This window comes from Lampris incognitus, chromosome 2 (genome assembly GCF_029633865.1).
Source record: "Lampris incognitus isolate fLamInc1 chromosome 2, fLamInc1.hap2, whole genome shotgun sequence".
In the NCBI taxonomy this organism is placed as follows: Eukaryota; Metazoa; Chordata; class Actinopteri; order Lampriformes; family Lampridae; genus Lampris; species Lampris incognitus.
This window is the reverse complement of record NC_079212.1, coordinates 103,484,677-103,512,624: the sequence shown is the minus strand read 5'-3', so window position 1 is coordinate 103,512,624 and position 27,948 is coordinate 103,484,677. Positions and strand designations below refer to the sequence as shown.

At 45.8% G+C, this 27,948-nt stretch overlaps 1 protein-coding gene across 1 annotated transcript; it reads left to right on the top strand.

Annotated features, from left to right (window-relative positions):
• matn4 (matrilin 4) lies at positions 1-27,948 on the top strand (the record flags this gene model as incomplete). The annotated part of the gene is made up of 16 exons (XM_056274083.1): positions 1-55; positions 1,781-1,950; positions 9,096-9,254; positions 11,096-11,327; positions 13,370-13,492; positions 15,235-15,357; positions 17,036-17,158; positions 19,293-19,415; positions 20,211-20,333; positions 21,527-21,649; positions 22,772-22,869; positions 23,340-23,471; positions 23,928-24,111; positions 24,900-25,052; positions 25,625-25,729; positions 27,856-27,948. Coding segments are annotated over 16 exons (2,085 nt in total), but the record flags the coding sequence as incomplete, so codon positions are not given.

Sequence of the window (27,948 nt, the reverse complement as noted above, 5' to 3'; positions counted from 1 at the left end):
ATTCTGCTGGCGTTGGCTGCGCTCGCCACCGCCAGGCCAAAAGCAGGTCAGCCAAGTGACGCTGTGAGACATAAGAGAGAAGGGGGGGGGCAGCATTGTCTTTTTTTTTGTCCTCCCACAAGAGTATTTTATTTCAGAACTTCAACTTATGTATTTGATTGTGGTTTCCGGTAGGTGAACAACTGAAGACTGGCTTGAATGTTATCTCAGCCAATTACAGAGGATGAAAAGTGCACATGTCACTTACACATAAATCAAGCATTCTTCACGTATGCCTGTGTAACGATAGCCTATAGCTATGGTCCACAATGGTTTCCCAGGCATAAACGGATATTCCTGTCTTTTCTCCCCTTTATAGCCAAACATTTTTTGTCTGGCTCCCGAGAGAAGAGATTTCAGGTCTCCATAAATCAAATGTCTCCTTTCCAAACCATAAAGCCACCCCATAACCTGGATGAATTCAAACCTCTTCCATGACTGCTGTGTTATTGGACAAAGATGATGTTACAACAGGGACGAACATTCACAGACATGTTGAGAAAGTAAAGACAAAAACAGGCTTCTTGTGGCTACTGTTAAGTAATGAGAGTCGTGAACATTAAGGGTTTGGCGGTACAAAATGTGAAAGTGATTTTAACATGGTCATTATAGCACCATTAGCCTGCCGCCACATAAACAAAAAGTAAAACGCGCAAAAAAATGATCAAACGGGGCGTCTGGGTCCGCGGTGGCGTAGCGGTCTAAGCATCGGCTGTGTTGATGCAGTTGCCCACTGGGGACCCGGGTTTGCGCCCCGGTCTCGTCAAATCCGACTATGGCCGGATTCGATGAGGCAGCAATAATTGGCAACGCTGTCTTCGGGAGGGGAGGGGAGTCGGCTTGTGTTCGTCACATGAATGCGTCTCTGTGTGTGTCGGAAAAAGCAGTGGTTCGGCCTTGATTCGCCTTGTCACGAAAGTGGGGAGGCGTCTCCTTCGAGACTGCCGGCCGGAGATATGCAGTTGGTTAACGCATGCAGTACGAGGGTGGGTGTTTGAATTAGAATAGGGATCGATTGGCCACTGAATTGGGAGAAAAAAGGGAAAAATCAGAAATAAATTTAAAAAAAACGGGGCGCCGGGGTAGCGTGGCGGTCTATTCCATCGCCTAACAACATGGGGGTCACCGGTTCGAATCCCCATGTTACCTCCGGCTTGGTCGGGCGTGCTGCAGGTGGGAAGCCGCATGTGGGTATGTGTCCTGGTCGCTGCACTAACGCCTCCTCTGGTCGGTCTGGGCGCCTGTTCACGGGGAGAGGGGGAAATAGCGTGATCCTCCCACGCGCTACGTCCCCCTGGTGAAACTCCTCACTGTCGGGTTAAAAGAAGCGGCTGGCGACTCCACAAGTACTGGAGGAGACATGTGGTAGTCTGCAGCCCTCCCCGGATTGGCAGAGGCGGTAGAGCAGCAACTGGGACAGCGTGGATGAATGGGGTAATTGGCCAGATACAATTGGGGAGGGGAAAAAAAGGGAAAATCAGGAAAAAAGAAAGAAGATCAAACTAGTAAAATGTCACAACATTTTTCAGTACTAGGCTCCTACTATACAATTGTCACTTTAAGATGCAGGGCATCGTCTGGCCAAAATCCTACAGGTTCATTTCAGTTTAGACCTCGGAAACAGTCATACCAACAATATGCAACTCTCGCCACTTTCTTGTTTGCTCTGTACTCATCTAATTGGCTCCATACTCCTGCTTCTCGGGTCTTCTAACACTATGTGTCCCAATCTCAGGTCCAGACCAGAAGTGTAAGTCTGGTCCGGTGGATCTGGTCTTCATCATTGACAGCTCTCGCAGTGTTCGGCCTCATGAGTTTGAGACAATGAGAAAGTTCATGATTGATATCCTCAACACTTTGGACATCGGTCTCAATTCAACCAGAGTGGGAGTGGTCCAGTACTCAAGCAAGGTAGGGCCGCTGAACCTACCCTGCCCCTTAATCATCCACATGTCCCCTTCCTTTTCTCTGTTCTCTCAGTGCAACCTGTTCGTTGACTTTATCCTCTGCGAAGGCAATTCATATACGTATGAATGTTTGTTTACTTTTAATCTTTGACCATGTATGAGCTATACTGTTTACATTGTTTGGATGGATGCTGTGGCTGATGTGGAGCAGGTCAAAGGTGTTAGGGCTCGGTCTGTTGACCAACCTGGCAACCAGCAAAGAGAGCGGGGGAAGGGCGCGTCTGAAACACCTGCAGCCTACCTACTCGTTAACCACTCTAGTATAAGTTTGTTTGCTTTCCAGAACTCGTCGCGAGTTCGTCCTGAACAGTCCCGTGAGTAAATTCTTCGTCTCGAGTTTTGTGACATTTCTGTGTCTCCCGGTGGAGTACAGATTGTAGTATTCTCCGTGTTTTTGCTTGTTTGATTATTCCCTTGTGTCAGTTCTCCTTGAGAGCTTGTTCGGAGAAGAACTCTCTTTGTGTTTTCCCCATTGGATTTTCCCATCGTGATTTTCTAGTTGAGATCAAGTTTTTGATATTCTAATTTCTCCTCTCTCACTGTGGATCTTATTACTCGGTTGGACTTCTACCTTAAAGGAGCAGTTTGTGTTTTTTCCCCTTTCGGACTTTAAAGGAGCAGTTTGTGTTTTTTTTCCCTTTCGGACTTTAAAGGAGCAGTTTACGTTTTTTCCTTTTCGGATTAAGGGGGCAGTTTACGTTTTCCCATTTTTAAGAAGCTATTCTCAAGTTCCGCCTGAAGCGCCTCCCCCTTCTGTCCAGGCCCGGCCGGCTCTCCTCTACGAGTCCTGCCAGGTTGGTGCTTTACTTTGTCTTGTGTTGTCGCTATTGGGTTCGTTCTACAAACCTTAACAGTACGAACTCGCCCTCACTATGAACCCAGACAACCTAGACGCCAATCCTGTCCAGGCTGCTCTCTATAAGCAGATTCAGCTTACAGCCTCCCACGGCCAGCAACTACAAGAGGCCGCTGTTGCCATGCAGGGCCTCCGGGCTCAGGTGCAACCCCTCCAGGCTTCGGTGGATTCTCTTTCGGCCCAGCAAGCGGCGCTCGCGAGCCAACAAGAGGAGGTTCTTAAGCAGTTGCAAACTCTCACAGCGGCTATCACCATCCAGCCAGCTGTCCCACCAGTTCCGGCCGCCCCTCCTCCAGCAGTGCCCGCAGCCGTTGCCTTAGACAATCCTACCGTTTATGTTTCGGATTTCCGGGAGCCCAGTATCTCCAATCCCAAGCCTTTTGATGGCAACTTTGAGACCTGTGCCACGTTCATCATGCAGTGTGAGCTTGTCTTCGCCCACCATTCCAGGGGGTTCACCACAGATGCTGCAAGAGTTGCTTACGTGACTAACCTGCTGACTGGCCGCGCTGCTCAGTGGGCCACTGCTTCCTGGTCCATGGGGGCCAGTTTCTGCTCTTCCTACGATGACTTTGTGGCTGAGCTTCGGAAGGTATTCCATCATCCAGTGTACGGTCAGGATCCGGGTGTCCGATTGAGCAGGATCCAGCAGGGCAGTGGCAGTGTCACTGACTACTCAGTCGAGTTCAGGCTGGCTGCGGCTGAGAGTGGCTGGAACGACCAGTCACTTCGGGTAACCTTCCGTAGGGGCCTCAGCGATGCCGTCAAGGATCAGCTAGCCACCCGGGAGGATCCTACCTCTCTCGACGACCTTATCAGCCTTGCCATCCGCATCGATGGACGTCTCCGCGAGAGAAGGCGCGAGCGAGGTCTACGGGGAACCGTTTCTACCTCTCAGCCATCCAGAGCTTCCAAAGGGGGCTCTTCTTCGTCGCACTCCACTTCCCCTGTGGCAAGCCTCTCCTCCTCCCAGACAGTGACAGAGGAGGAACCTATGCAGCTTGGGCGTACACGACTGACTCCCGCTGAACGTGAGGCCCGGTTCAAGGCAGGTCTCTGTCTTTACTGCGGTCTTAAGGGACACCGGATCAGCGAGTGTCCTACGCGGCCAAAAGATTAGGCTCACTGGGACCCCGGGAGATCCTAGTGAGCCGTCTTTCCTGTTCCCGCCATCCTGCTCCGGCTAACCATCTTGTGAGCGTTACTCTGGCTTGGGCAGACCAGCGGCTCACTGTAGGCGCACTCATCGATTCGGGAGCTGATGGGTGTTTCTTGGACTCTACGTTTGCTGCTCAAGCTAACATTCCATGTGAGGAATTGGAGAGGCCAATAGAGGCCTTTGCTCTGGATGAGCGCCGCCTGGCCAGTGTTACCCGACAGTCCTGTCCCGTGTCTCTCACTATTGCTGGAAACCATGTGGAGAGCCTTCAGTTCTTCGTCATCCAGTCTCCCTTAGTTCCTGTGATCTTGGGGCGTCCCTGGTTGGCTCAGCATGAGCCACACATTGCTTGGTCGTCTGGTAACATTTTGGAGTGGAGCTCCTCCTGTCACGCCCGGTGTCTTCAGGCCGCACCTGGTCCAGCAGTCCAGACTGTTCCGATTGCTCCTCCTCCCGATCTTTCCTCTGTTCCTCCCGAGTATCATGATCTCGGGGAGGTCTTCAGCAAGACGCGGGCTCAGTCTCTCCCTCCGCATCGGCCATATGATTGTGCTATCAACCTCCGTCCTGGGGCCTCTCTCCCTAGCAGTCGTCTTTACAGCCTTTCCATTCCCGAGAAGGCTGCTATGGACGATTACATTTCAGAATCGTTGGCGGCAGGGCTCATCCGACCCTCATCCTCCCAGGTGGCAGCTGGTTTCTTTTTCGTTAAGAAGAAGGATGGTGGTCTCCGACCCTGCATTGATTATCGCCAACTCAACGACATCACCATCAAGAATAAATACCCCCTGCCTCTGATGAGCTCCACCCTCGAACCCCTGACCCAGGCGACTGTCTTCACTAAGCTGGATCTCCGGAACGCCTACCATCTCGTTCGGATCCGGAAAGGGGACGAGTGGAAGACAGCCTTTAAGACTCCCCGTGGTCATTATGAGTACCTGGTAATGCCGTTCGGCCTCACCAACGCCCCGGCGGTGTTCCAGGCACTCATGAATGACATCCTTCGCGACATGCTCGACCAATTCGTTGTCGTCTACCTTGATGACATCCTCATCTTCTCCAGGTCCCTCGAGGGGCATGTCCAGCACGTGCGGCAGGTTCTCGAACGCCTCCTTCGTAACCGGCTGTTCGTCAAGGCTGAGAAATGCCTGTTCCATTCTGAGTCAGTGGACTACTTAGGTTTTATCGTGGAGGGAGGCAAGACTCGAGCTGATCCTCGCAAGATCAAAGCGGTGGTGGAATGGCCGGATCCTAAGTCACGTAAGGAACTGCAGAGCTTCCTCGGGTTCGCGAACTTTTACAGGAGGTTCGTCCGAAACTACAGCTCTGTAGCAGAACCCCTCACCCGTCTAACCTCCCCCTCTCAGCCGTTCGTCTGGTCCCCAGCTGCTCGCTCTGCATTTCTGTCGCTCAAGGAGAGGTTCACCAGTGCCCCCGTCCTACTCCATCCCGATCCCAAGAGGCAGTTCATAGTTGAGGTGGACGCTTCGGACACCGGATTGGGGGCTGTGCTCTCCCAACGATCAGAGACCGACCAGAAGGTTCATCCTTGCGCGTTCTTCTCCCGCCGGTTCCTTCCCGCCGAGGAGAACTACGATGTTGGTAATCGGGAGCTTCTCGCTGTAGTGGCTGCACTTGAGGAATGGCGCCATTGGCTGGAGGGGGCAGAGCATCCATTTACCATCTGGACTGATCATAAGAACCTGACGTTCATCCGGGCAACCAAACGTCTCAATGGTCGGCAGGCACGGTGGGCCAGTTTCCTCAGTCGGTTCGACTTCACACTGACTTATCGTCCTGGCTCCCGCAACACCAAGGCAGATGCTCTGTCTCGTCAACACCTTAAGGAACCTGTAACGGTGGAGCCAAGTCCCGTCCTCCCTGAGACCAAGGTCGTTGGCGTGGTGACCTGGGGCCTTGAAACGGTGGTCAAGCGCGCCTTGCGCTCCAGTCCAGCCCCGAGCAACGTGCCGCCTCGCCGACTGTTTGTTCCGGACTCAGTGAGGTCTCGGGTCCTCAAATGGGGCCACACCAGTCAGCTCGCTTGCCACCCTGGAGTCCACCGCACTTTCACTTTCATAGCTCGACGGTTCTGGTGGCCCACTATGAGGAGGGACGTCAAGGAGTTCGTCATGGCCTGCACCATCTGTGCCCGCAGCAAGGCCTCTCACCAGGCACCGGCTGGTCTGCTGCAGCCCCTTCCTATTCCCAGTCGGCCCTGGTCCCATGTGGCGTTGGATTTTGTCTCTGGACTTCCTCCGTCTCAGGGCAACACAGTGATCCTGACGGTGGTGGATCGCTTCAGCAAGGGTGTTCACCTGGTGGCTTTGCCTAAGCTTCCTTCTGCTTCAGAAACCGCTGACCTCCTGATGAGCCACGTCTTCCGTTTGCATGGACTTCCCAAGGACATTGTGTCAGACAGAGGGCCCCAGTTTGTTTCCCGTGTGTGGCGTGCTTTCTGCAAGGGGTTGGGCGCCTCGGTCAGCCTTTCGTCGGGATATCATCCGCAGACTAACGGACAGACTGAGAGGATGAACCAGAGTGTGGAATCTGCTCTCCGTTGCGTCGCTGCCAAGAAGCCAACCTCCTGGAGTCAGTTTCTCCCCTGGGTCGAGTATGCGGTCAACTCCCTGGTCAGCTCCGCCACCGGCCTCTCGCCCTTTGAGGCATCCCTGGGTTACCAGCCGCCCGTCTTCTCTGCACAGGAGTCCGAAGTGGAGGTTCCCTCCGTGCAGACTCATCTGGACCGCTGTCGTCGTGTCTGGGAGATCACCAGGGCTGCGCTGCTCCGTGCTACGGAACGTGCCAGACGAGGAGCTAACCGTCGCCGATCCACAGCACCAGCTTACCAACCCGGACAGAGAGTCTGGCTGTCCACCAAGGATCTCCCCCTTCAGTCCTCTGCCAAGAAGCTGAATCCCCAGTTCGTTGGACCCTTCGAGATCCAGGAAGTACCCAGTCCTGCAGTTGTGCGTCTTAAGCTCCCGGCCTCCATGAAGACCCATCCGGTTTTTCATGTGTCCCGAGTAAAGCCTGTCTCCGAGAGCCCCCTTATGCCTCCGGCCCCAGCTCCGCCTCCCCCTGAGATTGTGGATGGGCATCCACAGTGGAAGGTCCGTCGGCTGATGGACGTCCGACGCAGGGGACGGGGGTTCCAGTATTTGGTTGACTGGGAGGGCTATGGGGTGGAGGAACGAAGCTGGGTATCCCGCCAGCTCATCATGGACCCTGGTCTGCTCGCTGAGTTCTATCGCCGTCACCCTGACAAGCCTGGCAGGTCGCCTGGTGGCTCCCGTAGAGGGGGGGGTACTGTTAGGGCTCGGTCTGTTGACCAACCTGGCAACCAGCAATGAGAGCGGGGGAAGGGCGCGTCTGAAACACCTGCAGCCTACCTACTCGTTAACCACTCTAGTATAAGTTTGTTTGCTTTCCAGAACTCGTCGCGAGTTCGTCCTGAACAGTCCCGTGAGTAAATTCTTCGTCTCGAGTTTTGTGACATTTCTGTGTCTCCCGGTGGAGTACAGATTGTAGTATTCTCCGTGTTTTTGCTTGTTTGATTATTCCCTTGTGTCAGTTCTCCTTGAGAGCTTGTTCGGAGAAGAACTCTCTTTGTGTTTTCCCCATTGGATTTTCCCATCGTGATTTTCTAGTTGAGATCAAGTTTTTGATATTCTAATTTCTCCTCTCTCACTGTGGATCTTATTACTCGGTTGGACTTCTACCTTAAAGGAGCAGTTTGTGTTTTTTCCCCTTTCGGACTTTAAAGGAGCAGTTTGTGTTTTTTTTCCCTTTCGGACTTTAAAGGAGCAGTTTACGTTTTTTCCTTTTCGGATTAAGGGGGCAGTTTACGTTTTCCCATTTTTAAGAAGCTATTCTCAAGTTCCGCCTGAAGCGCCTCCCCCTTCTGTCCAGGCCCGGCCGGCTCTCCTCTACGAGTCCTGCCAGGTTGGTGCTTTACTTTGTCTTGTGTTGTCGCTATTGGGTTCGTTCTACAAACATTAACAAAAGGTGGTGCTACAAAGTGCCTTCTCTGTGTGAGCTAATAAAGGCCTATTGTTAACTGTTAGTTGATAGCAGAGGAATGTGTGAGAAACTCAGCTGAGTGTCACAAGGTCTGAAGGAACGATCCTGGAGAATTACGACAGAAGATGAGAGGAGACCTGACCTATGAACTCTTTGAGCAAGTTCTGTTATCCATTAGGATGACAGTCCAGTAATTAAGATAAGCTAGGGTGGCACGGTTAGCACTGTCACCTCACAGCAAGAAGGTCCTGGGTTCGAACGTGGGGTTGTCCAACCTTGGGAGTCATCCCAGGTCATCCTCTGTGTGGTGTTTGCATGTTCTCCCCGTGTCTGCAGTGGGATTTTTCCAGGTGCTCTGGTTTCCCCCACCATCAAAAAGACATGCATGTTAGGGTTTATACTCTTGTCTGTGCCCCTGACCAAGGCAATGGGAAAAGAACTGGAGTTGGTCCCTGGGTGCTGCATGGCTGCCCACTCACTGCTCCTAGCTACACAGCTAGGATGGGTTAAATGCAGAGAGGAATTTCCCCACGGGGATTAATAAAGTAGTTAAAAAAAAGCTACTTCTTCCAACCAGGATTAAGGAAATTCTGGGTACATACCATTGTGATTGTGACAATAAGCGTGTTTGGGCTGCATAGTACAAAGGGAGTGGGCTCTTAGATGAGGGGACACATTTCAGTATCTATGCTTTGTGCATCTGTTCATGAACATATTGAAGTGTGACAATACTATAAGAGATTGTTGTCTCCCACCTCATTTAATGTCAGAGTGGAATTAAATAATTGCCATGACATCTTCCTTTCGTCACTCTCCACCTTCTCCCTTTTTAAATATCTGACCCTACATTTTTAAGTCCCTTTCTCCTCTCCCTCTTCCCTCTAGTTCGTGGAATATGTTGTTTTTTATGTAAATCTATTCTTTTCCCTTTTTATCTTTGAAATGAAGGAAGGTCTTCTTGGTAATCCTTTCCTCTCCTGAAATAAATGCTACAAGGTGACTTGAATAAACACCCTCTGAGCAATAACACAGTACTTGTGCTTCTTTTCAGGTCCACAATGAGTTTTCTTTGAAGTCCCACTCCAAACTGGAAGCCATGGTGAAGGCCATCAATGAGATCATTCCCTTGGCCCAGGGCACCATGACCGGCCTGGCCATCAAATACGCCATGAACGTAGCCTTCAGCACCGAGGAGGGAGACAGGCCCAAGGTACACCATACTGGCTTTTTCAAAGGATAATTATGGTTCTTCAAAACCTGGGTCTTATTTTTGTAGGTTTGTCATTATGTATATCAGTTATGATATCATCTCACTCATTAGCTTTATTGTAGAGATCTCGAACACAGGATCACCGCTGGACTCAGTTTTACAAAGGTGTCTTATGAGACCATGGAATAGGATCCTTAAATCATTCCTCGCTACAAAAAAAGGAAAAGAAAAAACAACCAAAGTGCCTCAGAGTTTGTCCTATAATTTTCCATTATCTATGACTCTTTGATTTTTTATTTATCGATGGTTATTACCACCTACGGTAAATAAGACTGCCATCCCTGCAGACTGAACCAGGACGTACCTCAGTAATGCGTTAGACCATTGTTAATAATATTGGACCAGGACGTACCTCAGTAATGCGTTAGACCATTGTTAATAATATTGGACATTTCAAGTAATAACTTCATTTTCCTTAAAACTTACAAATACGTGGTTTAAATTGGTTGAGCTGGACTTGTTGAAACATGTCTGACCTTTGTATTGGCTCCTTTGGTATGAGTACCAAAACTCTTATGAACTTTTATGGCAGTACCATGGAGAGTGTCTTGACAGGCTGTATCACAGTGTGGTTTGGCAACCTGGCTGCTCAGGACTGCAGACTGCTTCAAAGGACTGTAAAGACAGCAGCAAAAGTCATTACCATGGAACTACCACAACTTCATAACATTTACACCACTCGCTGCAAAAGGAAAGCCCAAAACATCATTCTTTTCTTCTTCTTTTTTTTTTGGACCCCCCCCCTTTTCTCCCCAATTGCATTTGGCTAATTACCCCACTCTCCAAGCTGTCCCGGTCACTACTCCAACCCCTCTGCTGATCCAGGGAGGGCTGCAGACTACCACATGCCTCCTCCGATACATGTGGAGTCGCCAGCTGCTTCTTTTCACCTGACAGTGAGGAGTTTCGCCAGGGGGACGTAGCACGTGAGAGGACCACGCTATTCCTCCCAGTTCCCCCCCCCCCGAGCAGGCGCCCCAACCGACAAGAAGAGGCGCTAGTGCAGCAACCAGGACACATACCCACATTCGGCTTCCAATCCACAGATACGGCCAATCGTGTCTGTAGGGACGCCCGACCAAGCCGGAGGTAACACAGGGATTCGAACTTGCGATCCCCGTGTTGGTAGGCAACGGAATAGACCGCCACACCACCTGGACGCCTGCAGCCCAAAACTTCATTAAGAACACCAGCCACCCCGCTCATGTTCTGTTCTCGCTCATTCCATCTAAAAAAACATTACCGGAGCATCAAATCACAGACCACCCGTCTCAGTAATAGTTTCTTTCTTTAGCAGTCAGTTTGCTGAACAGCTGACACCCATATGCACCTTATATTGTTGTGTTATTGTGTACTGTATATTATGTACAGAATGTAAGAATTCCCTGTGTACATAGTCTATTTTTTTTGGGGGGGGGCGTGTTGTTGTTTTCATTGTCCATTGTGTTAAGGAAGAGAGAGACAGAGCACAAGAATTCCATTGTATTCTACATTTATACGACCAAAACGTTGAACTTGAACATAAGAATCTGTTGTCAAAGATCTACACAATGATACCGGTGATGAAATGATACCATACTGATACATATGATGGCAAAAACTATAAAAATAAGAACCAGGTTGTAAAAAAAAAAATCGTAAGTAACCTTTAATGTCCACTCACAATATTCAACGTGACTTTGACAAGGTTTAGCTTTAAAGCCTAAGAATTCCAGTTGCTCGCAGCACAGAACTATTTTCAAGGTCCCTCACCTCGATCTGACTGAGATGTACTCTTTAAGGCGCCCAACGTGGCTGTGATCGTGACGGACGGCCGTCCCCAGGACCGTGTGGCGGAGGTGGCGGCCGAGGCCAGAGAGAAGGGCATTGAGATCTATGCAGTGGGCGTGGCCAGAGCTGACATGGCATCCCTCAGAGCCATGGCCTCCCCGCCTTTCGAGGACCACGTCTTCTTGGTCGAGTCATTTGATCTGATTCACCAGTTTGGACTGCAGTTCCAGGATAAGCTCTGCGGTGAGGATACAGCAAGGAAAAGCTTGCCTCTTTGTCTCCAAACTAGGTTTTGGCAAAACATTTTCAGCCTTTAGCTTGGTTTGTGACTCAACTGATTCTAACAGATGAATGAATCATACAAAAATACACTGAAAATGACCTTTTGTTCATTTCAGCCAGCACAGGATAAAAAGAGACAGATGTTTTGATTTTTCTTTGAAAAAAAAAAAAGGAAAAATTTGCGAACAAATAGGCTCCACCATCCCCGCGACCCTGAGAGCAGGATAAGCGGTTCAGATAATGGATGGATGGATGGAACTTTTTTCCTTCTACATTTAGGTTTGGGACTACAACAGGATGGTGGGCCATTGAGTTTTTTGAGTTAATTCACCACCAAACTCTCCTCTTGAACTGTCTTAATCATAATCAACGAGTCTGGAGTTAGAGAGAGGATTCATTTGAAATCAGAGGATGAAAAATTGAGACAGATGTGAATCAATGAGATATTGGTGAAAAAAACCGACTATTCTTAGACAGCAGTTCATTAAAGGAAGAATTTTTTGTTTGTTTATTATAACACTGAGCGGCACAATGGCACTGTGATTAGCATGGTCGCCTCACAGCAAGAATGTCATGGGTTCGAATCCCAGGGTATCCTCTGTGTGGAGTTTGCATGTTCTCCCGTGTCTGCGTGGGTTTCCTCTGGGTGCTCCGGTTTCCTCTCACAGTCCAAAGACATGTAGGTCAGGTGAATCGGCCGTACTAAATTGTCCCTAGATGTGAATGTGTCGGCCCTGCGATGGACCGGCGGCCTTTTCAGGGTGTCTCCCTTGGCTGCTGCCCAACAACTGATGGGACAGGCTCCAGCATCCCCGCGATCCCAATAGGGATGAGCGGCTTGGATACAGGAGGGATGGATATTATACCACTTCAAAAGCAGAAAATACCAAAGGTTATATTGGTCTACTCTTTGAGATGTGAAAGCGTAAATCTTCCGTTTCTCTAAACTACTCTTAACACAGATGGAGCCTTATAAATGGATTCAAATCAAGTCAAACAATCACAGCTCCTGAAATATCAATTGACAGTGGTAAGGAGAGTTGATTTCTTATAGGTTTGGCACCCTGTTGAAGAAAAGCCATAATCTGAAACCATCTGGTTTGCTCGACTAAGGGCTTAGTTAGATTCAGTCTCAACCTAGCTGAGTGAACATAAAAGTAAGCCCTTAATAAAAAGTAAAAAAAGAAAAGAAAAAAGGAAACTGAGTTATAACCCTTTGGGTGGGATATACAGTTCATGCTATATTGGCTAAATCCTGCATGCAATTAAAGACATTATGGGTGTCTAGTCTAAGTGCAAACAGCCAGCATGTCCGTCTAGCCTCAGAGAACTCTATACTCTCACAACAACCTTGTTAAATCCTTTTAGGGTATGACATTTCCTCATTCACATCACTCCAGACAGGACTGACACACACAGGTCTGAACTCCTCTCTGGCAGTCCTCAACAGCTAATGGAAAAAGTCAGGGCAGGCAGACGATGTCAGCAGGATTGGGAAAATAAATACTTCTGCTTAAAAAAGAAATAGAATTGGCGGGTTGGCAAGGAGACCGACTGAACCTATCGATGAACGAATGACGAAAGCAAATTTCCAGCCAATCTGTTTTGAGTGGAGATTACAAAAAGGAATGTGTTGGTTGCACATTTTTTTTCCTTTTTCGTCTCTTTTTCATAGGGCCTGTGAATACCGTGAGTTTAAGTGATTATACAACCAATCACTAAAATTATTGAGAGCACCAAACAGCATTAGAAATGCTACTACCAATACCTGCTGCTCACCACTAATTAGTAAACTGGTACGGCACACAAAAAGCCACAACAAATTTGTGAGAACAACAAATGAGAAAATAAAGTTGTTTTCCATTGGCATTTTCTCTAAAGACGAGGACAATGATGACGACGATGATGGAAATTTAAAGTTGTGGTAATGCAGTTTAACTGTAAAAATACTAAGATCACTGATGATGATGATGGTGATGATGACGATGTCGTATTTTGGAAAGGTGTGGACCTGTGTCTGGAATCGGACCACGGCTGTGAGCACATCTGTGAGAGTTCCCCGGGCTCTTACCAGTGCCTGTGTCTGCCTGGGTACACCCTGAACGACAATGAGAAAACGTGCACAGGTAACAATAAAATGGAGGTAAAGAAGATCTGAGTTTCTGATCGCATCCATTAGCACTCCTGGGATTTTGCAACATCAACATTGCTTATCTTAGGAGTACAATCAACAACGGCAAGTTGGAACACTAGTTGACTAGGAGCATTTTTGCACAACTGCAGTGACATGTCCAGATTTAGGTACAAGTGGGTTGGCAAAGAGGTGACAAAGAGACATGTAAGGGTGTATCCGTGACACAGGATATTGTCCTGGATCCCTTGATCAGTATGGTCAGATGAGCAATTTGCTCAATATTTGAATCTAAAAAATTGTATTGATTTGAATTTCAAGCATGGCTATTTGGCTATAAAAAAAAAAAAATTAAAGCCGCAAGCGGCGTTAGGAGGAGTCCAAGAATTGGCACTGTTGTGCCCCCTATGGAGCAATTTGAATGGTTTTGTCCTCATGATCATATACCTTCACCCAACGTAAATAATTAACGCTATGATACGTAGGGGCCTTTTATACACCTAGCCTGTAATAGACTACCGTTTCCACATGAAACTAAACCGCTGTTGGTAATGTAATAAAGATTGAAGAATCTTGCTTCAGAAACAGTAGCCTACCCGAGTTTCCAACTAGATATGACAATGTCGGATTACTTGGGTCGCCTGTGTCCTAGACGATTACCGTAATTTTTTAAAATGTCGTAACACTTCCATTGCTTCAGAAACATGTGCCAGAGTTTCCAAAACTGGACCAGACGGTGTCTGATTTCTTGCGTCCTAGCCGACTGCCGTAAAAAGAAAAAGTATGTCGTTATACCCAGGTGTCCTGGCGTGTGGTATGTAGAGCTGCAGCGCTTCCACACCAAATAAGTCAAAATAGCGGGCAAACTATATGACTGACATAGGTGGTCTCAATAGTAAAGTTGTTGAGCACATTGGGATGCATGGGTCGATTAAGTTTTGTGTTGATCTGACTTATGCTGTGGGAGTTATGGCCTTTTAAGCATGACCCTGTGTTATAGCGCCACCATCTGGCTGATATGGGTGATTTGTAGTGCCAGAGTAGTGGGGGGCTGTATGAATGCACCTACCAAATTTGGTTGGTCCAGGACTTATGGTTGCTGAGCCTCAGACACTTTTAGCTGAGAAACCGCGCCCAAACTAATATAAGTCAAAATGGCGGGCAAACTATATGGCTGACATATGTGGTCCCGATACAAAGTTGTAGAGCACATTCAGATGCATAGGTCTGTGCAGTTTTGTGTTGATCTGACTTATGATGTGGGAATTACGCATGCCCCTTTGTTATAGCGCCACCATCTGGCTGACATAGGTGATTTGTGGTGCCTGAGTAGTGGGGGGCCATAGGAATCCACGTACCAAAGTTGGTTGGTCTAGGACTTACGGTTGCTGAGCCTCACACACTTTTAGCGGAGAAAAATAATAATAATCCTAACAAATACAATAGGGTTCCACCAGCTTCGCTGCTTGGACCCCTAAAAAAAGGGAATTGCTGGAAAGGAGATCTGTCATAGTTTCTAAAGGCTTAAACAATTTCCATTGGAAAGTGTCCGGTGACAAAATTCGTTTAGACTTAGTACCCCAGCTCCATTGCTTCCTCTGCAAACCAAGACCACCCACCGGCTCCCTCTGATGAAGAAAAAAATGACAAAGTGAATGATTTTTAAATAAAACCCAGAGATTCATGTTTTTTATGACAAATAACAGTGTGTTGTTTTGTTATTTTTGTATTCTTCAGCCATAAACCTGTGTGCTGAGGGGAAACATGACTGTGAGCAAATCTGCGTCAGCTCTCCTGGCTCCTTCACCTGCGACTGCAACAAGGGATACACGCTAAACAATGATAAAAAGACCTGCACGAGTTCGTATCACACACACACAACAACAAAAATGCAACAACACACACTGCTGTGACTGCACAACCAGCAGTAGCTCCTTCCTTTACATCAATCCTCTATATAAACTAATTTTAATACTTTTGGCTAAACTCTCAGTTGAAATGTATTTTGGCAGAGGAAAAATAAAAAACTTTTTCCCGCAAAATTATTTTCCTGCAAAGAGAAACAAAAGTACTTTGTTGTTTCTATTCCCTTTTCATTTGCTAGTGAGGCATAAAACAACAGAGGATTTTTTTTTTTTGCCATAAAAAAAGCTGTGTGAATTGACATTGAGTATGTAAAGGATTTCAGATAGGATATGAGTACAGGGCATATCTCTGCCAGAAATCCATTCTTACATAAGATGTTTGCCTTAATACAGGGACCCTTTGGAAAGGCTATTGACTGCTATTTATTATAGAGTCAAAGAGAGATTAAAAGGGCTTCCAAACTGGTTTAATGTGCAGAAGAGTTGCTTTGCTTTTTGTACCTAAATGTCTCCTGTGGCCTGGTAGAAATTTTCCATGCGAAAGGCTTGAGTTCAACTCAGGAAATGTTTCTCTGCAGGGAGCGATCCGAACGTGCTTATGATAAATGAGCAGCATTAACCCTGTGTAAAGCCTTTTACTGTACGTTAACCCGTTGTTTCGCCCAGGGAAGCTTTAGACTGTTGGACTGACCATCAGATTTTTCCACTTGTCATGTCTTCAACCCAAGCTCAAATCTGGCCCATTAAAATACAGTAGGATTCATCAACTTACCCATGCAAGACAGCGTTTCTTCCTCATTTGCTGCTTCGTGATACTCAGGGAAGGGTTTTGAGCGATGTACCCTCCACCCAAATTTACCCTGAAGTAAAGATTAGCATGAGGAGATCGGTAGCTGCAGTCTCCAGACGTCTACCAACACGAGGAAAAAGTCTACCAACATGGGGATCGCCGGATCGAATCCCCATGTTACCACTGGCTTGGTCGGGCTTGCCTACAGACACAACTAACCGTGTCTGCAGGTGGGAAGCCGGATGTGGGTATGTGTCCTGGTCGCTGCACTAGCGCCTCCTCTGGTCGGTCGGGCACCTGTTTGGGGGGGAACTGGGGGGAATCGTGTGATCCTCCCACGTGCAATGTCCCCCTGGTGAAACTCCTCACCGTTTGGTGAAAAGAAGCGGCTGGTGACTCCACATGTATCGGAGGAGGCATGTGGTAGTCTGCCACAGTGACCGGGACGGCTCGGAAGAGTGAGGTAATTGGCTGGATACAAATGAGGAGAAAAAAGGGGGAAAAAAATCTAAAAAAATTTAAAAAAAATACTGAGGATCCCAAATTGTTGACAATTTGTCATCCAATAAACTGAATTACCGCCGATCATTTTAGTAGTACTACAACCAATTCTTTTATGATATAAATTTTCAACTTTTAAGACATGTTTCAATCTTGCACTGACAGGTGTGCCTTTTTTCAAATCATAAGCACTGTGAGCACTGCGAAATGAATCACCCTTATTCCCAGTCAGGGACTCTATAGCAGCCTGAGTCCTGACTGCTCTCAAGCCTGAGTTGAAGTAAGGCTTATATTTAGGCCACAGGAGCATAGGTACGATCCTACACATTTGCTTGATGCGCGCTCTGCTGCTTATGGGCTGGCTGCTTCTCTCCCCCCTCAGTGATCGACTACTGTTCGTTCGGGAACCACAGTTGTGATCACGAGTGTGTGAGCGTGCTCAATGGCTACCACTGCCGCTGTAACGAGGGATACAGGCTGCTTGAAGATGGCAAGACCTGCCAGCGTGAGTACTGGCAAGCACACAGTCCAGCGTGCACCACAGAACTACACAAAGACATTCACAAGATGGTTAAACACATCTACACGTTCATATACATGTAGGAGGGATAAATACAACACACACACACACACACACACACACACACACAAACAAATACATCCAAAATCAAATGCAAACACTGCCAAACACAGAGGATGTGTGCATGAACAAGTGTGATTGTATGCACAGATGTGTATGCAAGCAAGCAGCATGTGACCATGCACTCAGACATAGATGTGGCCAAACACAAACACTGACTCAGCACACTATGGCACAAAACGAACACCATTCACTGTCTTGAGATAACAACAGATGAGCTGTTCCCTTGAAGCTGATACCTTCACAACACAGGCAACACCATGTAATTGAACCAGCCACTTAACCTAAATACCAGAGGTTTTATGTAAGAAAACTATGGTGAAGGAACATGTGGTTACATAGCTGCTGGATCAGCTGTTCTGTTTTTCTGCTTTTTCTGTTTCTCATTTGAACCCTGTTTACAACTTGCATATGAATTCATCATGGTCTTTTACAGGTCATGTCTTGTACTTCTTTTATATGTGAGTCAGATTATGTATGATCTTGCCAGCTAGATACATTTGCCAGTTAGAAATACTTCAGTAGGGTGTCCGGGTGGCGTGGCGGTCTATTCCGTTGCCTACCAACACGGGGATCTCCAGTTCGAATCCCCATGTTGCCTCTGGCTTGGTTGGGCGTCCCTACAGACACAATTGGCCATGTCTGCGGGTGGGAAGCCGGATGTGGGTATGTGTCCTGGTCGCTGCACTAGCACCTCTTCTGGTCAGCCTGTTTGGGGGGGGGGGGGGGAATAGCGTGATCCTCCCATGCGCTACATCCCCTTGGTGAAACTCCTCACTGTCAGGTGAAAAGAAGCAGCTGATGACTCCACATGTATCTGAGGAGGTATGTGGTAGTCTGCAGCCCCCCCCCCCCCGGATCAGCAAAGGTGGTGGAGTAGTGACCGGGATGTCTCAGAAGAGTGGGGTAATTGGCCGGGTACATTTGGAGAGAAAAACGGGGGAAAAAATAGTTCAGTAAATTAAGCTATTGTCTTATATTGCTCGGGACCTCATGGAACAAATTCTCTGGACCCCATTTTGAGGAAGATGGCTTTCAAAAAAAGAAAAAGAAAAAAAAAGATGAGAAATGGATTAGGAATATAAAATGCACTTTTGTTTAGTTTTGTTGTTTTGTGCAGGTTGTCCCTCGACTTTTTGACAGCTAAGCACAGGCAGTTCACCCACTCCTGTCGTCCATAGCCTGGAATAACAAGAGTATATGTTTCTCTTGTTATATGTTATATGGTTTGCAGAGTTGAAGAAGCTAAGATTTGCATTGGGAGTGAGGAAGAAGGACAGGATTAGGAACGAGTATATTAGAGGGACAGCTCAGGTTGGACGGTTTGGAGACAAAGCAAGAGAGGCAAGATTGAGATGGCTTGGACATGTGTGGAGGAGAGATGCTGGGTATATTGGGAGAAGGATGTAGAATATGGAGCTGCCAGGGAAGAGGAAAAGAGGAAGGCCAAAGAGGAGGTTTATGGATGTGGTGAGAGAGGACATGCAGGTGGCTGGTGTGACAGAGGAAGACGCAGAGGACAGGAAGAGATGGAGATGGATGATCCGCTGTGGCAACCCCTAACGGGAGCAGCCAAAAGTAGTAGTAGTAGCATTTGTTTCTCTTGTAACAATGACAAAAACGTACTAAGCCTAATTAAGCTCTTTCAGCCTCTACTAAAACTATTATTTGCTTGCAAAAATCTTCAAAATTTCACTTTTCACTCATCAAAATGTGATAACTATAAAGGGCTGTTCTGCCTGGACAAAGCTTAGCTAGTTATTTCACATCACCTTTTGGTCAACAGACAGATACACACTGACACGCAAAACACACACACACACACACGCACACACACACACACACACAAGTACAAATACATTTTTGCCTGAACACACATGTATGAAAAAGTTATGTTCTCATATATTACATAAAGGTGCAAACACCTACACACACACACACACACACACACTCTCTCTCACACACACACAACCATATTAACCCTGTGTGTGTTATTTAGCCATAGACCTGTGTTCTGAGGGGAAGCATGACTGTGAGCAAATCTGTGTCAGCGCACCAGGCGTCTACACCTGCGGCTGCAACGAAGGATACACACTCAATGAAGATGAGAAGACCTGCACACGTTAGTCAGGCCCCCCAACACACACGCAACCCATTCACACATTTCACAGAGGCCATTGTTGAAGCCCCTAACCATGCTTTTACACTAAATCAGTACTGTAGCTGCCACGCCACACTTTCTGTCTGCTTGGCTAAGTGCTTATTATTCAACTCCGTAAAAGAGTCTTAAGTCTTCTCACAAGCAGTGACTTATAGAACACTGTTGCATGTGTCGCATGTAGTAATGTTTATGATGTGCAAATTTAACGTGTGTAACAATTGGGTAACACTTTCTATGAAGCTTGCATCTATAACGCCCTATAAGCATCTATAACTTCCTATAAGTGTCGCTATAAGTCATTGTAAGATTCATTATAATCATGTATACGCCCTCACAACATCTCATAACCACCTTTATGATACATTGTCAATTTAAAACGGATTTATGCATCATAAATATATCACCTTTAGCCTGTTTATCTCTCAAATGTCATAATGCATCATAGCCAACTTGTTTTGCTGAAGTTTTGTAGAGATGCATAATGAGACTTCAGTGCTATTTCAGTCTTCAGCCATAGCTGTTAGTCATTGTAATACACATTATAGGAAAGTAGGGGCGTTATAAATGCAATAGATGCTTATAGGGCATTATAGATGCTTATACGGCATTATAGATGCAAGCTTCATAGAAAGTGTTACCAGCAATTGTTTTCCACATATAAATATTTAAATACAAACATTTGTGACACCAGACACTGTTTAGCAAAATACAGAAGTCAAAACCGATGTGTGTGTGTGTGTGTTATTTACAATTCAGCCATAGACCTATGCGCAGAGGGGAAGCATGACTGTGAGCAAATCTGCGTCAGTGCGCCAGGCGTCTACACCTGCGACTGCAACAAAGGATTCAAACTCAACAAAGACAAGAAGACCTGCACAAGTCAGTGAACTCCACTCCAACGTTTTAATTTGTCCTCACAGTGTGCGTCTGCTCACTTCACCTTTTCAGTAAAATGTTTTGTGTGGTGATGCGTGTCCAATCGCAAATCTACTTACAAATATATTAAGTTTGAGAGATTTGCATCAATAAAGGGTCTTAAGTGGCGTCTGGGTGGTGTGGTGGTCCATTCAGTTGCCTACCAACACGGGGATTGCCAGTTCGAATCCCCGTGCTACCTCCGGCTTGGTTGGCCGTGTCTGCAGGTGGGAAGCCAGATGTGGGTATGTGTCCTGGTCGCTGCACTAGCACCTCCTCTGGTCGGTTGGGGCACCTGTTCGGGGGGGGGGGGCGGAGGGGAATAGCGTGATCCTCCCACGCACTAAGTCCCCCTGGCAAAACTCCTCACTGTCAGGTGAAAAGAAGCAGCTGGCGACTCCACATGTATCGGAGGAGGCATGTGGTAGTCTGCAGCCCTCCCCGGATCAGCAGAGGGGGTGGAGCAGTGACTGGGACAGCTCGGAAGACTGGGGTAATTGGCCAAGTACAATTGGGGAGAAAAGGAGCAGAAAAAATCCAAAATAATAATAGAAATAAAAGGTCTTATTAAAAACATGCGTAGGCTGAGGAGAGGCACACAGATAAAAAATGTTGTGTGCAATTCCCCTCAACCACAATCTGACATAATTAACCGTACGCCTGGATAAATCGGTCACTGTTTTTAAAACAAAAATCCCCTTTAGGAAAAGTATTACAACACAACGCAAAATACATTCACCCCCTTTGTAATATGAAGACGCTTTATAACCTCACTCTTTCTGGCGTAGCTTACTACAGATGATATGTCTGTGTGTGTGTGTGTGTGTGTGTGTGTGTGTGTGTGTGTGTGTGTGTGTGTGTGTGTGTGTGAAAGAGAGAAGTGTATCTATTGTGTGTCCATGCCTTTATGTGTAACCACCTTTTCCAATATCATCACACTTTTTTTTTTTTTTTTTTGTATAAGTATGTATACAATACCATATCACTTTAATTCTTGTGTGTTTAATACGCCCCACCAGGCAAGGATGTGTGCACCTCTCTTAGCCTGTCAGTACAACTACATGTCTCCATGTACTACCTGTGTGTTTGTAAATGTCTACTGCAAAATAAAAGATCCTGCGAGCCTGTGTATCAGTGGAAGTATTGTTTACTTCCAGACATGGACCTGTGCAACACCGTAGAGCATGGCTGCGAGTACCAGTGTGTGAGCACCCCTGGATCTTTCTACTGCATCTGCCCTGAGGGACAACTGCTGCAGGAGGACGGCAAGAACTGTGGCAGTATGTATGCCATCTCATACAGTGTCACAGGAGGCCAACAAATACACATTATTACGCCAACGCACACAAATATGATGCCACCTATGCGCGAGCCGGTTACTTTTTATTTGTAGTTACTTTCTGTCAACGGCTTATTTGCGACAACATCTTATCTACAAATATCCGAATCACGAACGCCTTTATAGTTGCTCATTTTAATGGTAACTGTTGTGTAGGACTTTGCCCAGGATAACATTTTACAGTAAGCAGCATAGCATCTCACATCCTCACCAAAGCAGCCACATGCATTAGAATAAGGCAGGTGGTGGCAAATTTAAAAAGCCAAGCAAAGTTGTTGTGGCTAAGAAGAACATATGGCAGACGAATTTCATGGAAGACCTTTACTGACGGATGTTATGATATCAGTGGGTAAGACTCAGATCATGTGTCTATGTGCGACAGCGGTGGGGAATGTGCTAACATAACAGCACAAATGCCTCTCTTTCACCTCTGATGGCTCTCTGGGGTCTGGAGTGGTCAAACACTGCTGCAAACACCAGTATCAGCCAAGGTGTCAGTAATTTAAATCAAAACCAATGACTCTCAAGGCTGCCTTTAAGAAACAACAAAAAATACGGTGCTCACATTTTCCAGCGATGCTTTGTTGATTGCCACGCCATGCCATACGATAACTGAGGAGCTAGTTCTATCTCTTTCTTACTTTCGCCTATATTTGATCATTGTGTATGTACAGTATGTGTACGCTGTACAGCTTTTGAGTCAGTCAGTTAATAGCAACCACAGGAAAGCTGTTAGACCCTGTTTATTGTACTCATAATCACCACAGGAATGTTCTCATGGATTTTATTACTAGTTGCTACATAGCCAAAGGTGCCCTGGCTGTGCGTACATTATCGAGACCTCGTCGTTAAAAGATGAATGCCATTAAACCTTTCAGATTGAAAATACATTTGCGCCATCTGTAAATTTTCTGCAGCAGCCCCAGAATCTGGGTCCATTATCTGCACAGTATAAACATACCATCACCATGCTGAGAACTACTGTAAAAGCTTTGTGTGTGCCATGAGGAACCATACATTGTCATGCTGCACACTATCAGCACTAATTTAACCCCCCCCCCAGCCTGCAAGTCAGCCAACATTGACCTGGTGCTCCTGATTGACGGATCCAAGAGCGTCCGCCCTCAGAACTTCGAGCTGGTCAAAAAGTTTGTCAACCAGGTGAGTGTATGTATATGACACATCACAGTATACAGAGCATTTCGATAATGTGACATTGCAAACAAAATTAATTGGCAGTGAGAAACGGCAACCACAGCAAACTTGCTATTGTTGAAAATAGATCATTAAAACTGGTAGTGTGATTGAATTTTTTTAATCGCAAGAATTTCAATGAACAATGAATTAAGAGTTTAAATCCAAGAGGGATATTGACTGTTGAAAGAAAACAACATCGATATTATTCTTAATCTATTGCTATTACTAATAGACCAAATAATTTCAAATCGAAACAGCTGTCCAAAAGAGATAAATTCCAAATAAAAGTGAAACTCTGTTACACTTAATGTAAAAAAAAAAAGACAACTCTAAAAGGAGAATTTAACTGAATCTGTCATTTGAAAATACAACCAAGTGTTCCCCTTATCCCTTGTGTTAGCATGTGATTCCTTTGCCGCCCTGCTGTGTGTTAGGTTGTGGACTCTCTAGATGTGTCGGCCCATGGCACCAGGGTGGGTCTGGTCCAGTACTCCAGTCGGGTCAGGACGGAGTTCCCTCTGAACATGTACCACACTGCCGATGAGATCAAAGCTGCCGTCATGAAGGTAAGGTCATTTGTTCCTCAACTACAGGAAAGCTGATGTAATGTCTTAAACCCAACGATGAAATGGCTTTCTTCACGTTTGCCAAATCCAGATGTAAAGTGGGATTGTACGGGATTACGGACACCAGCTTTACTTAGAGGTGAATCAGAGGTAGAAGAGTATTGGATGCAATGGATGACTGTTGTGAGCAGATTTGATTTAACATCCCAACTAGGAGGTGTATATATGAATTTAAGGATAAAGTACACCAGTTGATGTAATATATACAACATTTGGTCCCAATCTAATCAAGGCTTCATGGGTGCCTATTAGTTTCAGATCTGTGGCCGATTTTGAGTGGAAAACATAATCAAAGAAGTGCTCCTCTGCCCTTTCAGAAATGCTGATGTGGCAGTATTTAAGAGTTATATCTCAATTATACTTGATGCTTTGACTATGGTTGTTATCCTTGCCAAGGTGGACTACATGGAGAAAGGCACCATGACAGGCCTGGCACTGAAACACATGCTGGAAAACAGCTTCTCAGAGGCCGAGGGCGCCCGGGGGCCAAGTCGCAACATCCCACGAATTGGACTGGTCTTCACAGACGGGCGCTCCCAAGATGACATCACGGAGTGGGCCAAGAAAGCAAAAGAAGCTGGTCTGATTTAGATTAATTTATGGAGTAGAGTATTTTTTTGATTGGATTCACTTTTTAAAAATTGAAATTAATTCAGATGTGAAATTGAAATCACTGAGGTGAGACAGAGCTGGTGTTAATAACGTATTGAGGACCTTTCCCAAATTACACTTTAATGTGTTGCAGCCTCACTTAATGGGAGAACGGCAGTCGAAAGCATGGATATTACTATCCTCTTAAATCTATAATCCCAAGTATTTTCACACCTCATAAACCTTTTCTAAATTCAGGTGGAACTGTTATCTATGCTACATCTCACCTTGTTACAATTTCAATTACCTCTTGTCTCTTTGAGGGAGACCCCAATAGGCTTGCTCACCAATTAATTAAATTAATTAATTAAAAAATAGCTAAGTTTCTAATTTAGTATTGTCATTTAATTTTGATATTATTTTAATAGTTGATAGTCACTTTTTTCCCCACAGTTGTACTAACCAGCTGCAACTTCTTATTGAAATTACCAGCTAAAGATGCCACTGTATATAATCTGTAGTAACAATATTATTGTGGAAAATATAGTAGTATAAATGCAGGGCCTCTTAAACCAGATTCAAAATTAACAAACATGATTTTAAAATAACCTTTAAGGTTATTTGTATTAGTTAACAATTGTCATTTAACCAGTGGTTTAGGAGAGCTACAGAATCCTAGGGCCCAAGATGTTAGGATTCTGTATTTATTGTTTAACAGCAATTTTGCGTTTGTGTGTGCACTTCTTTATTTGTGCATGCATTTTTGTATTTGTGCAGGTATCACCATGTATGCAGTGGGTGTTGGTAAGGCTGTGGAGGATGAGCTTCGTGAGATCGCCTCAGAGCCTGTGGAGAAACATTTCTACTACACTACCGACTTCTCCGCCATCAACACCATTGCAGACAACCTTAAACTCAACGTCTGCCCAGGTACAACATACAGCTGGATTTAACTGCAATGCATATTATATTCACCAACAGAATATCACACTTGACTAAACATCACCTTGGTGCTATATCACAATATGTTTTATTACTCTTTGCAGTAATAGCTTCTTCCATGTTCCAGTTAAGGGACAACATGTCCCATACCCGGACACGTTTCACTTCTATCACAAAAACCTTAAGTGAACTTTGATCTTTGGCTGCAAGTACCTTAAATCCCAAACTTCATCACCTGCTACAACTATTTCACTGAGCAACTTAGTTTTTAGTATTAAATATAGCCTCCAAGTGATGGTTGGATACCTGCCATAGCAGCAAATAGTGCCCCGTTTGACCACACTAGACCTAAATGAGCCTATGGTGTGGGAATGCATAGCTCTCTAGCTTCATCTAGAGGCTTAAAGTGAGAATACAAGATAAAAAAAAAGTTTTTGGTCTTCATTTTATCTCGTCTTCTATGATTTTATCCTCATCGTCTAATACATTCTTACCTCTTCACCTCTCTCTACCCCCCCCCCCACACACACACACAAACACACACATCTGTATGTCTGTAGAGGAGAGCCAGGGAGAGATTGAGGTGAAGGACCCCTGTGCCTGTGAGAGCTTGGTGGAGTTCCAGCAGGCCACCATGAGCACCCTGGAGCAGCTCACACAGAAATATATCCTTATAAACAAAACAAACATTAACAAACAAACAGCATTTAAACCCAGACTCAGGGCCCAAAATAGGCCCTGGGCATTTCCAAATGACATAAGATGAAACGGTTTTCATGAGCCTGGGTGAGAGTGAGCTTTTCATTTGGATTCCTATTAAGAATTTGGGGACAAAGGAATTCACATTGAGATAAATGTGCCATTTTGAACTTCGATCTGACTGATCTGTCATGTTTTCTTCTTTCACCCTTCCAAATCATCGTTTTCATCAACAGGTGACGTTAAGACGAGTTAGAGACTGTTCACATAGTACTCACCAAGGATGCTTTAGTACCCCACTTTTATCTATTTGTTTATTCATCGGTTTATTTAGTGATTTATTTATTCGTTTATTTATTTATTTATTATTGCCATATTTAACAAATAGCCAAAATATAAAAGGAAATATATCTGATTTAGGATTTGTGTGAATGTGATAAAGAAAAGAGAGAGAGAGTGAGAGAGAGAGAGCGAGAGAGAAAGAAAGAAACAGGGGGATGGAGTATAAGCAATGTTGATATTTGTTTCAACCAGAAGGACCTAAAGACAAAGGGAATGACCCCGTCTGTTCTATTCGTCACTTCTCTCAGACAGGTCAAAGACAGGTCAAATGCCTTGTTAACTGACGTGAAACACATCTACACCTCTCAATGGTGAAACAGGCAGACTCTCTCCCTGTTTCGAATGATGCCAATTCATCCTTTCAGAAAATGTCCCCACGTCATCTGACAAGAGTTTAAACCCAGATATGTGTGTGTGTGTGTGTGTGTGTGTGTGCGCGCGCGCGTGCGTGCATGCAAATGTATGTATGTGTGTTAATCAGGAGGATTGTGTGCAATGGTGTGTATTCTTTTAGATAATTGAGTCAAGCATGGATTATGATGTGAGGTAAAAAGGGAGAAAGGGGCTGTAAAAGAATATATTTGACATGATCTGAGGCATTTGATGTGGAAAAGGGGAATAAACAAAGCCATCTATCATTTTGTTGGTCTCATACTACAAAATTTTGGTGTTTTGCATTTCATATTGTCTTACTCAAACAACTGGATTTCTCACTAATCAAAGACTCCATGTAAATTTGCTCATACAGTACAAACATGCATATTTTTGTATTACATGGATTATGTTTTTACAGTGATGGACAACATGTACCCAGTAAAACACCAGCACATATATCACTTTTCCAAGTGAACAGTTGTGTAACAAATCACTATCTAGAAATCAGGATTTTTTTTTTGCTTTTAGTTATAACTCCTAATCGTTAGCAAATCTTGATTTAGTCGTCTATATTCCAGATTCGTCCTGGTTTTTTTTTTTTTGCATTTATCTGTATTGTCTCCACAGCTCGAGTAAGAAACATTGGGGCAAAACGTGTTTTCGCTGGTGGAAGTATTTTCACTAGTTTCTTTTATCGAGTAAATGAAACAGAGGTTGAATACTGATGCAGTTTGATCACCATAAGCATTTGCAGCGGCACGTTTGTGAAGCAACTGAGGCAATTTTCCAAGATTAGAAAGAGCAATAGAAGTAAGATAGAGTGACACTCCAAACGACTAAATAAATAATGAACGTACTGTAACGTGCATGGATAAGTAGACACGTTGGCCGCTGGCTGACGAATCGGACCCTTTAGTCGACTGATTAACGTTATCGCTTGCGGTGCGGGAGCCACGGGTTCGCGTCCCGGCTGTGGCGACGATTCCCGGACTACTTCCCGAATTCGCTACATTGGTGTCAGAAATGGGATGGTGGGACCGTGAGGTCATCGGTAGCGCGTGCGCCCAGAGGCGTGAGGGAGCTGATATGCCCGCGCTTCCCGAAGGAGGGGGTAATGTAACGTGCATGGATAAGTAGACACGTTGGTCCTTGACTAACTGGTCGGACCCTTTAGTCGAGCGGTTAGCGATGTCTTCTGTGGTGCGGGGTCGCGTCTCGGCCGCGGCAGTTCCTGTGGTTGCCCCCCGAATTCGCTACATTCATTGGTGTCAGAAGTGGGATGATGAGACCGATAATAATGCGATGGTTATGTGTGCTCGACAAGACCATCACTGCTTCCTCATACACGTGTATTTTTCCTTAACCATCGCTTCACTGACGGGCATGACGGCTCGTCTGGAGGACCTGGAGAACCAGCTGCTCTCGAGGAAATGAAGCGGTTGTAAAGATGACCCAACACGAAGTCGTA